The 15,779-nt window shown below is 37.7% G+C and overlaps 1 protein-coding gene across 10 annotated transcripts in view; it reads left to right on the top strand.

Moving 5' to 3' along the window:
* Positions 1-15,779, top strand: part of Abcc9 (ATP binding cassette subfamily C member 9) — a 129,947-nt gene that overhangs the window by 93,305 nt on the left and 20,863 nt on the right. For all 10 annotated transcript variants that reach the window (XM_046436378.2, XM_046436380.2, XM_046436376.2 and 7 more), the window contains 3 exons: positions 6,007-6,109; positions 14,867-14,968; positions 15,564-15,684. In XM_046436378.2, coding sequence (XP_046292334.1) covers positions 6,007-6,109; positions 14,867-14,968; positions 15,564-15,684 — 326 coding nt within the window. The remainder of the gene's footprint in view (positions 1-6,006; positions 6,110-14,866; positions 14,969-15,563; positions 15,685-15,779) is intronic.

Below are 15,779 nucleotides of genomic sequence, written 5' to 3'. Positions count from 1 at the left end.
CAGTCAACTTTCTCAGGAAGGGGAAGTGCTAGTATGGCTCCTTGTCGTGGCTTTAGTCTTCTGGTTATGGTGATATTCTAAAATTCCAAAAAAATAAAAAACCTCTGGGTCTTTTGGATGAAAAAAACAAAGGATTTATTCTGGCCAGGGCCAAAGGAGCAGAAAGCAGACAGTTCTGCAGCCCAAGACCCTGAATGCAGGTGGAGGGTCCATTTAAACAGAAAAAAAAAAAAAAACCACAAAGAAGGGAGCCATAAAAGTCATAAAAGTGGAAAGTACCAACTAACAGAACATTCTGAGAGTTGACACTTCTTATATCTACTCAGAACAGCTCCATAGTTTAAAGACATTGCGGTCAGGGTGCAAGTGGGTGAGGGTGTCAACTTCTGTGCAAAAGTGGGCTCTTATAGGAAGGGGTCCAATTCCCCGTGCAGGGTGAGATGTCTGAGTCGAATGAAGTCAGCCTGGCTTAACTTTCAAATCAGCCCATAATAGTCTAACTAACAATCCCTTTGTGTGCTTCCTGATTCTGGCCAACCTCCACATTAGCCAGCCCGATGCTACCAAATCCAAACCAACACCTTCTGTATGGAAGAAGGATCTGGACCTTAGCAACCTTGATCTTGTGAGTGCTGGTTGAGCAAGTTGATTCCTGTAAAAATCAACTGCCCAATGAGTGAGAAGTTAATGGCAGTAAAGACTGAATTTACCAAGGCCTCCTCTCACGTTGTGTATATATGCAGATAGAAAAAGGCTAGCACACAAGCACTTTGTCTACCTGATGGCTTCCAAAGATGACTACTTAAGTAGTCAGCTGAAATTTTTGATAGCCCTTCATTCAAATGACACCTACTAATAAGCAAGCAGTTACTTTAATAACTCTACCCAGGCCAAGGACAGATCCAGAGGTCTGACTGCTGTCGTTGTCTGATCCAAATGTACCACAGACCACTTATTATAATGGACTTGGATTTAGCCTTGTCCTCTTCTCAAGATTACAGTGATGTAATAGGGTCAGATGTTGCCACTTAGGAGACCAGACCTCACCTCCCACCAAGCAAGAAGAACCCAGACCAGTTAAGAAAGCAAACTATCTGAGTGGTAGTCAAAGAATCAGGGTAGAGTTTAATCACCTGCAATTTCAATGAGAATGAAGAGACATATTGAAAGTTCTAGCTGTGAACAAGGATAATGTTGTCATTGAAGTGAAACAACTGAGCATTTTAAGAAGAAATTAAATGGTCAAGGGGAATAAAAGCAGAAATGAAAAGTTAATAAAATCAAAAGTTTCCTTTGTATATGAAAACCATGAAGCTGTTGGTAACTTTACCAAGAACAGAAATGGTAAAGTGGAAGAGAATTGAAGTCAGAATTCAAGGGGTTGAAGAATTAGCTGGAAATCAGGACCTGAAGGCAGCCAGGAAAAGTTACTCTTCCGTGAGCTTCACTGAGGTAGGAAGGAGTGGAGGGGGCTGAATAATTAAAGGAAGGAGTTCTTGACTGTCTTTTTTTATTTTTTAAGGGTGTAAAAAGCTAGACATTTTTAAAGGCTAAAGGGAAGAAGTGGAGATATGGGAAAAATGGAATGATTAGTGGAGCAGATATTCATAGCAGGTGGCAGGGATGGGTTCAAGGGACCAAATAGAGAGAAGAACTCCACTTGAAGAGGATTTTTTACAGAGCTCCTCTGTGAAGGTAAGAAAAGGATGTGTACAAATTCAGACAAGCCTCTGGGTGGATGTATTGGTTAGCTTTCTGTTGCTGTGACCAAAAGTCCTGACAAGAACAATGTAGCCAACCATTCAGTTCATGGTCAGCTGACTCTAGTGCTCTGGGCAGAAGAGGTGGTGAAGGAAGGCTGCTCAGCTTCTGGTAGGCAGGAAGGGTGGGGAGAAGGAGAGGAGAGAGGGGACAGGGAGAGAGGGAAAGAAGAAGGAGGTTGGGGGAGGGAGAGAGAGAAAGCAAACCAGGCACCAGAAACAAAATATAAATCCCAAAGGCACGACCCCAGTGACCTACTTCCTCCAACCACACCCTATCTGTCCACAGTTCAGAGAGTGCAGTAGTCCTTTGAAGTTATTAATCCATCAAATGGATTAATCCACTGATTAGGTTATAGCTCTCATATTCTAATCATTTCAGTTCTGAACATTCCTTCATTAACACATGAGCTTTTTGCAGAGGGTGGGAAGCAAAGGCTTATATCTAAACCATAACCATGAAGCAGCAAAAAGTTGATGAATTCAACATATAACAGTCTTTATTTTCTCCCTGAAGGACAAGGTAAGGTCATCTTCTGAGAGTGCTGGGGACAAGAAGTAGGTAGAGCATTTGAAGGGATTGAGGAAGATTTAGAATGAAAGAAGATATTGACCAAGAGTCAAGGTTCACATTTTCATTTACCTTCTTTACGAGGTATACAAACAGAATTTAGCACTAGCATTGGTAACTTTAAATTTTGGAAAATTCTAGGTAGCCATAAGAAGAACTACATATTACATGTGAACCTTCCATGCTTGCATTATAGTTGGAGGAAATAAAGAATTCAACTTCTAACTGGGAGTATACTGCCTATGTCTAGAACCAGATTTAGGTCTTCCAGAACTCTTTAAAAGTGAATATAAACATAATTTTCCCATATAGGTATATGAAAACAACAAAATGAATCTCACTATTTTGTATATCCACAAGAATGGCATCCTAACTACTAGAATAAGATCTATTTCATGCTTGCATAATATATAAAAAATGGATTCTGCTGTCATATATAAATAAAAATTAAAAAAAAAAAAGAAAATGAAGAGAATAAATATAAAAGGCCAGGTGTGGTCTTGCACACCTATAATCCCAGCAACTCAGGAGGCTGAGGCAGATCACAAATTCAAAGCCAGCCTCAGTAACTAAGTGAGGCCTTCAGCAAATTAGAAAGACCCTGTGTTAAAATAAAAAATAAAAAGGACTGGGGATGTTGCTCAGTGGTTAAGTGTCCCTGGGTTCAATCTCTAGTACAAAACAAACAAACAAACAAAAAATGTAAATATAAAATATCATAAATATCAGCTTTTTTTTTAAAACCAGGACAAGTCTTGAAAATGTGGGGAGGGTGCTGCTGCCATGGATGAAATTCTAGAATCTGTATGTTTGGTATTTGTGGTCAAGAACCAAACATGTTCTTTTCCATCCATCTGTTCCTTTCTTTTGAGCTACTTGGAGTCCCTAGAGTCTTGAGCTCTTTTGGAAAGTTGGTAGTTACTGATTAGGTTGCTTTTCCCTCTCTGAGTTCAGGGTTCATGGTGTCCTCACTCAGAGCAATGAACTCCCTCAAGTAGTTCACCGCAAAAGTAACACAGTTAAATTGACTGAGATTTCAGTGACCTTTCCTTTCTTTTTTTTCTTTCTTCTTCCTCCTCCTCCTTCTTCTTCTTCTTTTTTTTTTTTTTTTTTTTTTTTTTTGGTCCGACAGAATAAAGGTCTAAGAATGTTCAGAAGATGAGCTGGATGTGGATGAAAAGATACAGACTGAGTGTGTCAAAGTTTCCATTAGGAAAACAGAAGATTTCTTGCCAAATAGAAACACACAGAAAGAATGTTCACTGCATTTCACCCCTCCCCGCTCACTGTGGCCTCAGACTCTTGCCAGCTCCATTTACAAACTCTCTAAGAGCACGTCTGAAACAGTACCCCATAAATGAGGGAAGAGGAGGAAGATTCCCCAACAAAACCCTGTGTCAGAATCGAGTGTTCCATGTTCATCTCAAACGCAGTCCTTAGGCCATGCTCCAACTGGCCTTGTCTCTGGTCTCTCTCTCACCCCGAGTCCAACAGGGCGAAAAACCTGTGTCCAGCCTCCTGAACATGCTGGGCTTTCTCGTTTCTATGCTTTTGCTCTTGTTGTTCCTGCTCCTTAGAATGCTTGGTTCACCTAAAAACATTCAGCTCATCCCCTAAAACCACGCGCAGGCCATCTTTCAGTCCTTTGGGAAACCTGGCCAAACACTCTGTCCCCTCCTCCTCCCCATTCCCCACTTCTTGAATATTCTGCTCTGTAGGGGTCATCTGCTTCCTTTGTGTCCACGTGGCATTTTCTTCATTATAACTAGATACTGTGCTTCACCATATTTACTGTTGAATACTCTTTTCCTCCTTCATTACACTGGGGACTCCTCTAGGAAGGAGGGGTGCATCTTGTTGATATGCATGTGCCCAAAGTTTAGCATAATGTCTCGCTTAGAGTCCTGCTTGCTAAATGTTTCTGAATGGACAGATGAACATTTGCCTAATATATACTTAGCAAATACAGAAAGAATGAGGCTCGCATGGATATGTATGGTTCACATCCACTATCTCAATAAATCCTATTATCTTATGAGACCCTGTGCCTAATAGTTATTCAGTATTTGCATTCCTCAGAGGATCACCTGGAGGGTCAATGTGTCCTTCACAGTGCTTAGCCCACACTATGTGTTGCCATTCAGCCCAGCAGTGTGCCTATTGTCAAGGTCAAAGCTACATAACTAAAAGTGAAGCAATTATTTGGTTCTGATTGCCAAATCCTTGGTATTTGTAGATCAGATGTTCTGTCTGACTAAATTATCTATTTGATTTGGCATATTAGAATGAGATTGACTGGAGAAGTATCAAGTATCTACTTTATATGGGTTTATATGGATTGTGGGCCATTTGAACACCCCACTCAGGAGTTCTTTGTTCTTTGATACAACTGATGGTTTATTAAAAAGTTGTGCTATTTTATTTGAAGATTTTTGGGGGGATTGGGGCCCTCTTTTACCAAACAGGAATCACTATCAGGTTGTCAGACAAAATTTGGCTCTTCTTTGCAAAAGGGTTATATAAGACAAGCCATACCCACAGAGTGAATAAACTGCATTTGATTTGGCCTTTCCCCTAGTTTCAATCCAGTGATTTTCCAGCTTTCATTGTTTCTGTTATTCAGGGGAAATAACTGCAAAATGAAAAGACACTTTTGGAATTTAGATAGGAGGTTCTGTGAGATAGTAGCTCAAACGTTCAAAGAGATAAAGCTTTTTTTTATTAGCAGTTTCACTTATAAAGCATGTTTCATTTATAAAACACTTATAAATTGGTCTATTTTATAAGCACAGAGGCTGGGGATAAAACTCAGTAGGTAGAGTGCTCACCCAGTATGCATGAAGCCCTGGGATCAATCCCCTAACACCACCAGAAAAATATTAATTTCTTTTTTTTTGCACAAGATTTGGTGATTTTGTTGAGCACTAAGAATGAACAAACTTAACTTGTCCGGGATAAATATCCAAACTATATGGATTATAGAACCCCTTAAGTACCCGAGACCAAGATCTCCTTTTATGCAGTGACCTTCCTTACAAATAGTTTAGAACTTTGGGTTGCACATATCTTAACTAACAGGAACATTTGCCATCTGCAAGACCCCTCCTCCTCTACGTCTTGCCACCCCACTTTCCTTCTTTAGTTCCTAGTAACACCAGGCAAAAAAAAAAAAATTGAAACTATCTATTCACCTGTTCCAAATGCAGAGCTTCCTGTCTTCCCTGGTTCTCACCCAGCACCATTCACTCAACTCTAGTCATGTCATTTGGAAGATTAAAATAAATGTCATAAAAGAAGGCAGAATATATTGCATTTCTCTACCACTTATTAAAGTTTTCATAGGGCCCTTACCACATAGGTCATGCCTTATTTTCCTGGCCACAATAATTAGGTGGAAATTCATGAAATGATGTTTAATGAAAATTTGTCATCAGAAAGACTCCTTTCCTAGGAGGGGTGTGAAAACCAAGCAAACACTTGGCCTCCGTGCCTCTACTAACAATGCAGCAGAGCGGCAGCAGCTGGTCTTTATTTTGAAGTGGGAGTCCATTTACCAATCATCCTATCCTCTCAGTTTGTCACTGTTTTGAGTAAATTGTGTAGTAGTAAGTGTGACTGTTTTTTATTACTTCTTCTGTTGTGTGGCTAACATCATAATATTTTTGTTTTCTGCAGGCATGAAACCAGATTTAAGCAACGTATGCTGGAACTGACGGACACAAACAACATTGCCTACTTATTTCTCTCAGCTGCCAACAGATGGCTGGAGGTCAGGACGGTACGTTCATTTCATGATTTCGAAATGGAAACCAAGCCGAGGAGTCCTGATGCAGAGAGGCAGACAGTTGTAAAAATTAGTCTTCCACTGAGATTCAGTGCTAGCCTCACATTTTCTGGACTTTAAAATAGCTCAGGTTTGTTTATGTTACAGATGAAATTTGTCATAATGTTTTAGCTAATGGCAAGACAAATAGCCCGAAAAGCAAAAAATTCATTTTGTGTTCATTATGGTCTCTGGACTACATAGGTTAATGGAATGGCAAATATTTATATAACTGCCATTTTTTTTAAAGAACAAATTTGGTAAGTGTCCATATGTATTCATTTCTTTCACTGAGTGGGATAGACCTGGAAGAGATGCAGCTTTCTATGTTTTAAGCTAGTGGAGGATCATATTAGCCCAAAATTTAAAAAAATTAAAAAATAACTTTAATTAGTCATCTACTGCTTTCTCCTGTTTGATGTAAAAAAGCAAGCACAAATTTTGACCCTACACAGACTTGGTCCAGCAAATGAATTTATTTGAGTCCCAGTTCCTCATCTATAAAACAGGAATAAGAATATATACCTCATGGGAGTATTAGGATTGAAAATAATAAATATGCCCTTATATGCTGATTATCAAAGGCACTAAAAATGTCTTCCGAATGGAAAGATGAATGAATGGAGATAGTATTTACCCTGGTAAGTGTTTCATAAACTAATCAGCTAAAGGATGAAGTAGGAGAAAGTTGAGATAGTTGTTCTGGAGAAGAAGGAACACAGTCTGCACACTACTCTGTGAGATTTGCAGCATGAATAAGTGACTTTTGGAGTAATGATGACATTAGATGGTGTTTTCTTATGGTTAACTCTCAGTTTTATTCTGTTGGAAGAACCTTACTCCAATGGATTGTCTCCACCCATGCAGACTTTATTTTTTTATTGCTGCATTATAATTATACATAATAGTGGGATTCATGATGGCATATTTGTACATGCACAAAACAGTCTGATTGTCCTCATTCCCCAGGAGCTTCCCTTTCTGTCCCTTCCTCTTTCTCCCATCTACTTGTTCTACTCTATGATTTCCTTTCTTTATTATTATTGTTACTTTAATTAGGGCGTCATAATTGTACATGTACAATTATAATTGTGGAATTTTGTGGCATATTCATATGTAGCCATTCATTTAAAACTCAATAATCAGAGAGGACAGATGAAAATAGGAATTTTATAGCATTGAAATGAAGTGTCCAAGTTAAAACCAGAGCTGTTGATTGGTGGATATGGATTGATATGGCATCTTGGTTGCTTTTTTTTTTTTTACATGTGTGTGCTTTAGTTATGATTTCTCAGTGGTTTACGGAGATTATCCACCCACTATTATTAGTTATTATGCAGAAACTATTCAGCAATATAACACAATTATATCTCCCAAGTTTTTGAAAGAAGCATTGGTTGTTGATAAAAAATTCCTTCCAGGTGACAGTGAAGGCAGATAGCAAGTTGCATAAGATCTGTAACAAAACCAAAACATTTTTTCTAGACTCCATCCAATCCATAAATCTTTACTTTAAACTTCTGTTTGTTGTATCTTTTTCAAATTTGCATTTTTCTCTAAGGGAAAACATTGTATCTGAATAATAGAATTAGCAATGGAATAGCTAAATGAAAGAATGTTGCAGAATCATAAGGGGGAAATGGTAATATTTGCCCATGTGTTTGATTTTCCTCCACTTGAAGATCAAGCGTGTCTTTTAGGGGGCGAGTGCATTTACTTTGGACTTGAGGTGCAGTGCGTGTCCGCCTGTGACTCCTGTTTCTGCTCTTTAGCACTTCCTACTGTCAGGTTCATGGACAAGTGTTGAACAAGAATCTTCAAGCAAACCATATGTTCAGTTCTCATAGCCAAAACACAAGACTTTGGAGCCTTAAGGCTGCCAAGAAAGGGAAGGTCAGGACAAATTAGAAAGGAACAGCAGCCAAGCTCAAAGTGGTTTCATTTGACCCAATACTTTAACCCCCACATGGAAAAGTTGCTAAACACACCTGTACTGACATTTTAAACAGGAAGAGCAGAATCTGCCATTCATGCCATTATTTTATAGTACATTTGTTATTTTACTTTCTCTGTGCTGTGTAATTATGATCCTTCCAAGATTTGCTAAACTAGTCTCACTGCTAGATCCCTCCTTTAAAAATTAATACAAGCTGGGCACGATGGCACCCACCTGTAATCCCAGTGGCCCAGGAGGCTGAGGCAGGAGGATCGCAAATTCAAAGCCAGCCTCAACAACAGCAAGGCACTAAGAAACTCAGTGAGACCCTATTTCTAAATAAAATACAATATCGGGCTGGGGATGTGGCTCAGTGGTCAGGTGCCTCTGAGTTCAATCCCTGGTACCAAAAAAAAAAAAAATACAAAACAATAAAGATAATTCACTCCTGAGTTTTGGTATCCTCCTCAAATTAAAACATCTTTTGCTTCTGTTTCGGACAGGTAAAGGGGAATTTTGGTAGAAACTTTTGTTTGTTTACTGCAAAGTTCCAGACACATCCATTACACTTAAGTGTCAATATGTTTATGTGGATATGTACATGCACACCACACACAACCCTCTAGACAACTCCAGAGATCCAACATAAGACCAGTTGGCTTCCCTCTCGTTTTATTCTTCTGAGTACACTGAACATTTTCATTAAAACCAGATATATTAAAATGCAAGTGCTACCTTCTAAGAATATATGGCACAGTAAGAGCACTGAGTAAATTAAGTAGATGATTTCTGTTGGGAAATCATCTTCCCTTCTAATTGTGTACATATCCATGACCTCATTACTACTATGCTTCTATGGATGTATCCACATCACTGGAGACATAAATTCAGTTGAAATGACTGATCTTTTGTCAGAATTATGAATATTGAGATATAGGACCTTGGAGACTGGGGTGTGAACTATTCTCTGAATGCTGCAGCTGCACGTATCCTGCTGTGTAAGTCATTTTGGGGGAAAAAAAGTAATGAGAACTTCTATTTGACCCCATAAATCAGCCATCAATCTTATTTGCAATATCAACAAACCTTCCCCTTTATATATGTATTATCTATCAATTTTGCATGTCTTTATTACTGTACTATCCTCTGCCATATTACTCAGGAAATTAAAATATCTGCTCGTAGCAAATATTCTTAGAGTTCTTAGAGCAGAAACATGATGAAAATGATACAAGGAGGGTCACTACCTTGAGCATCAAGTGGAAGAGGCAGCAGGATTTCCTGACGCAGATTCTGAGATTTCATAAACTCATATTCAGGGACTCAGAACCTCAATGGAAACAGAAGAAAACATAATTTTACAGCTTGCTGTGACTGTTTTTCTCTTCCCTTTCTCTTCATTTCCAGTTCTAGCTTTTTCAAACTAATGCCCCTGCTATTGACAGAAAATCCTAAAGAGAGAAAAGGAGGGAAACCAGAGCAAAACCAGCACATTGAGTTTGGCAGGGTCTCTGAGCCCCATACAATGTGCGTTTGCTATCATCGTGGTTTTGGTTTGGGTTTGTAAACACGTGACTTTTGCATGGCAATCACAATACATTCTCTTTCTCTGGGTGAAGTTGTCCTCATGGAGGATTCACTCTTGCCTACCATATATATATCCTATTTATTTTGAATTGGGAAAAAATAAGGGCCATAATAACACACTCACATCAACAAAGGACAAAGGTCTAAAAGGATAAAATTATTTGGCTGGTATAAAAGTAGCCAGACAGGGGCCACCCGGGGAGCTTTGGCAGCAGAGGGGACTGTTTTTCCCCCCGGTGCCAAGTGAAGTGATCCTGTGCGATGTGTCGCTGCAGCCTAACCTTTGAATGCTGCCTACGCTCTGGTTCAGCACAGCGTTCCTCTGCACTAAACAATTCCAGTTCTTTGGCACCAGTGTTTCCACTTGCAAAAGTTGTGTAATTCTATTTCAAGGCTGTCTTTCCAAGGCTTTGTCTTGCTGTGTGGTGAAAGGATAAAAGAAAATTCACATCAGGAAGCCAAAAAGAAAAAAAAATAATAATAAGGGGATTGGAATCCACATGCTAACGTGAAAATAGTCTTCAGGGTGAACTTGCACAAGAGCATACTTTGTGAAATAGCACAGAGCTTTTTGTGTGTTCACAACTCCACAGTAAACAGGTGTGAAGTGATCTTTTAATTTGGAGGAAATATATTCTCCTCCACCTGCAGTGGTGCCATAGATATACTCCTGAGGGGTATAGGGAGGAAATAGATCATATACATTTTGGCTACTGTTAACTTTTTGCAAGTCTGTTTTATAGAGATTTAGAATTCTCATTATAATCCCACATATAGACTGAATCACTTATTAGGAACCTGACGAGAGGCTTCTCTTTTGACATGGAAATCCAAGGCTTCTATTCTGGGGGAGAGTGTTGGATTCATAAAATTGATAGAAGTTATAATTTAGCAATATACAAGTAAAATGTCCTATGATTGGGGTTTTTTGGGGGGAGTACTAATGTATTTAGGATTAATATACTAAGTTTCTTAAGTTGAATCTTATGCCATTGTGTCATTTTGACAGATGCTTGTCATTGAATAAATTAGTTAGGCTATGTAAGGTCTTGATAGAAAAAGTGTTGTCCTTTCTAAGTATTTACTGTCCTCTGAGTGAGTTGTTCAGTGTGCCTGCTTCCCATTTCTTAATTTATTGCTCTTAAGCCATTTTTTTGTTTATATATTTGCAGAGAAATAGAAACCATAGGGCTATTTTGAAATTCATTAAACTTGTTAACACTAAAGGAAGCAGAAAATTGATAGCTAGTGTAAGTTTTTATATTATCTCTCAATTTCATATTTATATACCACTGTACTATTTGAAGGGGAGTAATTAAAATTTAGTGATTATGCTATGAAATTTTCTTGTTAAAAGTTGTGCACAAAGGAGTTTTGTCCCTTACACAGATCAAGATAAAATTCTGATCAAATGCTTCCCCCAAAATTCCAATTCCTTAGAAAACACATTTTTGTGCAGTAGTAATAATATAGAAGTGAGCTGGAAAATAGTATTAATTAAATGACATTGTGAACAGTACTTTCTAAAAAAGAGCATAAAAGGAATATTTAATGATAAATAATTTTGTTACAGATCCTAGTGATATATTAGCTTTCAAGTTATATCTATTTGAATCTGACTATAAATTTTGATCATGGGTTCATCTGAAAATTTGCCTATAAAATGTACCTCAAAAAGCTATGCCTTCTTTTTACTGAAGTCTCAAAAACATTATCTCTATAATATCTTTACATATGAATTGGAGACTCGTTAATTACTGAACTAATAATGCCTAGTCGTAACACTGACAAATTTCACAGGTCATTTTGAAAACATTAGCTATGTGGAAGCAGACCAGAAAATATATGACTATAATGTATTGATCAGCCTTCTCCCTTTACTTCCTTATTCTTGTTTCACTTCTCTTTCTGAATCTTTTCCCAGAGTAAGACTCTATGTGTTCCCAGAAGTTATTTTAATTCAAGAAAAAGTAATTAAAATTGTCATCTAGTCGAATCTGCCATTTAGTTCTATGCTGCATGTGAATCCAGGAGCCCAAGATAGAATACAGAGTTTTCTGTATTAAACTAAATTGAGAGAGAGTGTGTGTCTCTCTGTGTGTAATGTTTTACATTTCCTTTGTCCTATTAATATTGGGTCTATGGCTTAATTTTCATTTATATAGACTCAGTGATTATTTTGTTGCTTAAGTATCTCATATGTGGCCCTGTTCTATTTTAGCCCTGTTCTTATCTGCTCTCTGTAATGAATACAGCAACACAGCAATTTATGAGCCTCCCAATTGAAATAATAAAAAATAATAATGATTTGGAATTGAATGGTCAAGTAAGAGTGGTTTTCACTTTAGGAAAGCAAAGAACCCCTAACCCTTATGCCTGGCAAAGCTTAGTAGGAGATGGTCATAGCACAGTTCAAAATGGGGGCAAAAAGTTCATAAAACTTGGTGTAGGATTCCTTACTTCATCAAATATGCATTCTTGTAGTAGCTTTCCATGTTCAACTCTAAAAATTGGGAAAAGAAGCTGGTAGAGAATTCAATGATTCACAGGATCTCTAAAAGCAAAGATGTTTGATGTCCTAATTTAGAAGATATTCGAGTCATAGAAATACTCAGTAAATGTTTTATGAAGAGGTGAATGTACCCAATCATTTCTTCCATAAAGAACCTCTAGACCTTTACAATGTACTTAGAATAGAAACTGATAGACCAAGTGCCTTGCTCTTGCTAGATATAAAAAATGGAAAATATTGAAAGACCCTGTCCTTATGGAACTTTGATTCTAGTGAGAGTAGTAGACAAAGAACTTTTAAATAAATAAGCAAATAAGATCATTTCAGGTGTCTCTAAGTTTTTTGAGGAAAGTAAAACAGGGCAGTGAGATAGAGAACAGCTCTAGGGCTGGAGTTGGGGGCCAAGAAAGGAAGGCCTCTCCGAAGAGTTGACATTTGATTGACACTTTAACAGTGAGTAGAAGCCAGGTGTCAGCGACCTGCGGACAAACATTCAAGGAAGCCATTAGCAGCAATAAAGTCGGTGTACCTCCAAGAACAGGAAACAGCCAGTGAGGTTGAAGCATGAAAGGAATCTCAGACAGGGTCTGAGTAAGCAGGACATAGAATTCATACTTTATGTCATGTAAAGCTTTGTAATCCATCAGAGTTTGAAGTTATTATAGGTGCTGTAGGAAGGCATTGATAGTTCTATAGAGAGAAGCTATATTATCTGACTTACACTTTTAGAAGAATATCTGAATGAATGAGTGAGGCTGTTCTTCCCAAAGAAGTCAACGCAAAAATCAGAGAATAGAAATTGATAACAAAGAGCCTTGCTCCTAACATTTAATGCATACATCCTCACAGAAATTTCTCAGGAGCTGAGTAATGTGTTTCTTTACAATACTGCTAGGAATACCTTGTTGTAAATATCCTCTTGTACTCATTTACTTTTTACAAATTATAGCCAAAAAATTCTTATGAGTATTTTTGGGAAAGATAATATGTAAATAACAAATGTATCACATGATTTTGAAAGTATGCACTTTACATGAGGGCTAAGAAGGAAAAAAAATCATTGCTGCAAATGTTTTAGAAGTATTTTGGGGCTCATACTGACATTTATAAACCATGAAAAAATAATCCAGACTGGTTAGATTTTGCCTCCATCCAGTTATTGCTTCGAATAAAGGGGAAAAGAAGAAGAACTGTCTGATTAGAATGTGGTAAATCCTTAGCAATGACTACATCAAAAGAAGTGAAGGAGTATTTACTACCTTTGTGGAACTCTTTATCTCAAGGGATGAACTCTACATGATTAATTTTTTTAATCCTTTATAACAATTATGGGAATCAATATAGAATTAAATGTTAGTGCCTCTTTTGATCTTTGATGTATTATGGTGGATGCACATGTTTAAGCTGGCTTCAAATGTTTGAAAATCATTCAGGAGAAGAAAGACATCTGATGAATGGAGATGAGGAAATCTAGCTGGTACTTAACTTATTTATTCTTTTAAAATCCCTGTGAATTAGGCACTATTTATATTTTTTGAAGAAAAATTGAGAATCAAGGGGGTTTAAATTACTTGTCTGAGTCCACTAGCTAGTAACTGGCAAAGCCAACATTTGAACCCAGGTTTGGATTCCAAGGCTGAGATACTGTTTTCTCTCCAACAGCTTGATCTTTGGAACTCTTTTTTCAAAGAGTCAACAATGCACATGTGTGAACTGATTGGAGAAGTTTCATTCATTTATTTCAGCACATTAAACATTCCATTACTGTTAATAAAGTCTTATCACCAAGTTGCTAGTTTTTTTGTTTTGTTTTGTTTTGTTTTTGAGATCACAGATATGTCAAGCTGGAGAAGGGGTTCATCAGTGGGGTGAAACTTGAGATTATTCTAGGGAATCCAAGTCTGAAATTCTACCTGCTTCTGGGACTTGTGACACATCAGCATGAGAAGTTTTTTGGATTTATTTTTCAAACAAGAGGACAGACCAATACCTAAGAAGATTGGGAAATGGGGAATGAAGAGATTGTTAGGAAATAAACACATGTCTGCTGACTCCCATTTGAGTCTAAGGTTGACCTTCGTGAATTTTTAAAGTTTTGCAAGAGAGTTTATCATTGAATAATGGAAAATTTAGATAGTCTGAGACATGTGCATACTTTATGAGCACATATAGCATTTATTCTCATTTACATAGATCAGCAAATCTAATGTCCCAGACTCTGAGCACAGTTGGCAAAAAGTCCAGATACAGTTGCCAACAAGTTAAATAGAGGGACATTTCTGCAAGGATCTCGCTCTACCACACAGAGAAGCTATTGCAATCCCGACAAAAGCACATGTGAAATATAAGCCAGAAAATCAGGTCCAAAAATGTGGCTTGTCTGGCAACACAATGTATATAAATGTGGGGTGAGGGCAAGGTTTTGTTTCTGACACCAATTGCAGCTTAACTTCTGAGAAGGTAAAAGGTATTTAACTTCTGCAAACTCCTATCTTATATAATGAGAGTGTGGCACCACTCTCCTTTCCATTTGTAATATTTCAAGCTCTCGTTATTCCATATCTTAGGTATCCTTCCTCTGAAATGTAACAGAACACACATGGTGATCACCTTAGTTGAGATTTTTGGTTTAAGAACTTGGGAATAATTTTGTGACTTTTTGCTTGCTCTTTTTCAGGATTACCTGGGAGCTTGCATTGTCCTTACTGCATCTATTGCTTCCATTAGTGGGTCGTCCAATTCTGGATTGGTGGGCTTGGGTCTCCTCTATGCACTTACGGTAGGTATGAATATGAATGGAAATATCTCTTTCGGTGCAGCACTGGAGGAAGATTCTGTAGTTATTGCCAACTCTTATTCATGGACATAAGAAGATAAGTTTGAAATAGATAACAAAATGACATCTTACAAAGAATGATAGTTTGGAACCCAAATCTAACATTTTAGACAGGTTGGCTCCATTTTTGAAATTGCAAACTGATTTTTAAAAGCTTCTCAAGTTCTATGATGAGTGTTCTTCATGTTGCTTGAGACCCCTATCCTAAGTTGTTCACAGTCCAGTTGGGGACACTAAAATGAGTGTGGAAATAAATGAGATTCATGCAAACAGTAATGTATACAATTACCCACTGTGCGGGGATGTCAGAAGACAGTTCACAGAACAGTGACAAAGGAGAACCTTGAAGAAGAGCAGACATCTTCTTTGCCAACATCTCCCATGATGTCCTCCCTGGTCTCTGATGACTTACATCAAGTACAGATTATACCACATGATGAACACCAGCATCTAAGTCATCCAATCCCCAAATATCCTATAAATATGAAAATTGTTTACCTTAATTTTAAATATGTGAATTTTTTGTCACCTGACACAGATTACCAATTATTTGAACTGGGTTGTGAGGAATTTGGCTGACCTGGAGGTGCAGATGGGTGCAGTCAAGAAAGTGAACAGCTTCTTGAGTATGGAGTCTGAGAACTATGAAGGCACCATGGGTATTGTTTTTCGATTAAATATTATTTTAAGCAAATATTGCATGTGTGTCAGACATACTGTTGTTTAGCTTTTGTTTACCACTTTAATATTCTTA

This window comes from Marmota monax, unplaced genomic scaffold, assembly GCF_021218885.2.
Source record: "Marmota monax isolate L192 unplaced genomic scaffold, Marmota_monax_Labrador192_F-V1.1 WCK01_AAM20220418_F8-fsc00012, whole genome shotgun sequence".
NCBI classification, from domain to species: domain Eukaryota; kingdom Metazoa; phylum Chordata; class Mammalia; order Rodentia; family Sciuridae; genus Marmota; species Marmota monax.
Note: the sequence above shows the minus strand (reverse complement) of the source record. Positions and strands in the feature narration are given on the sequence as shown.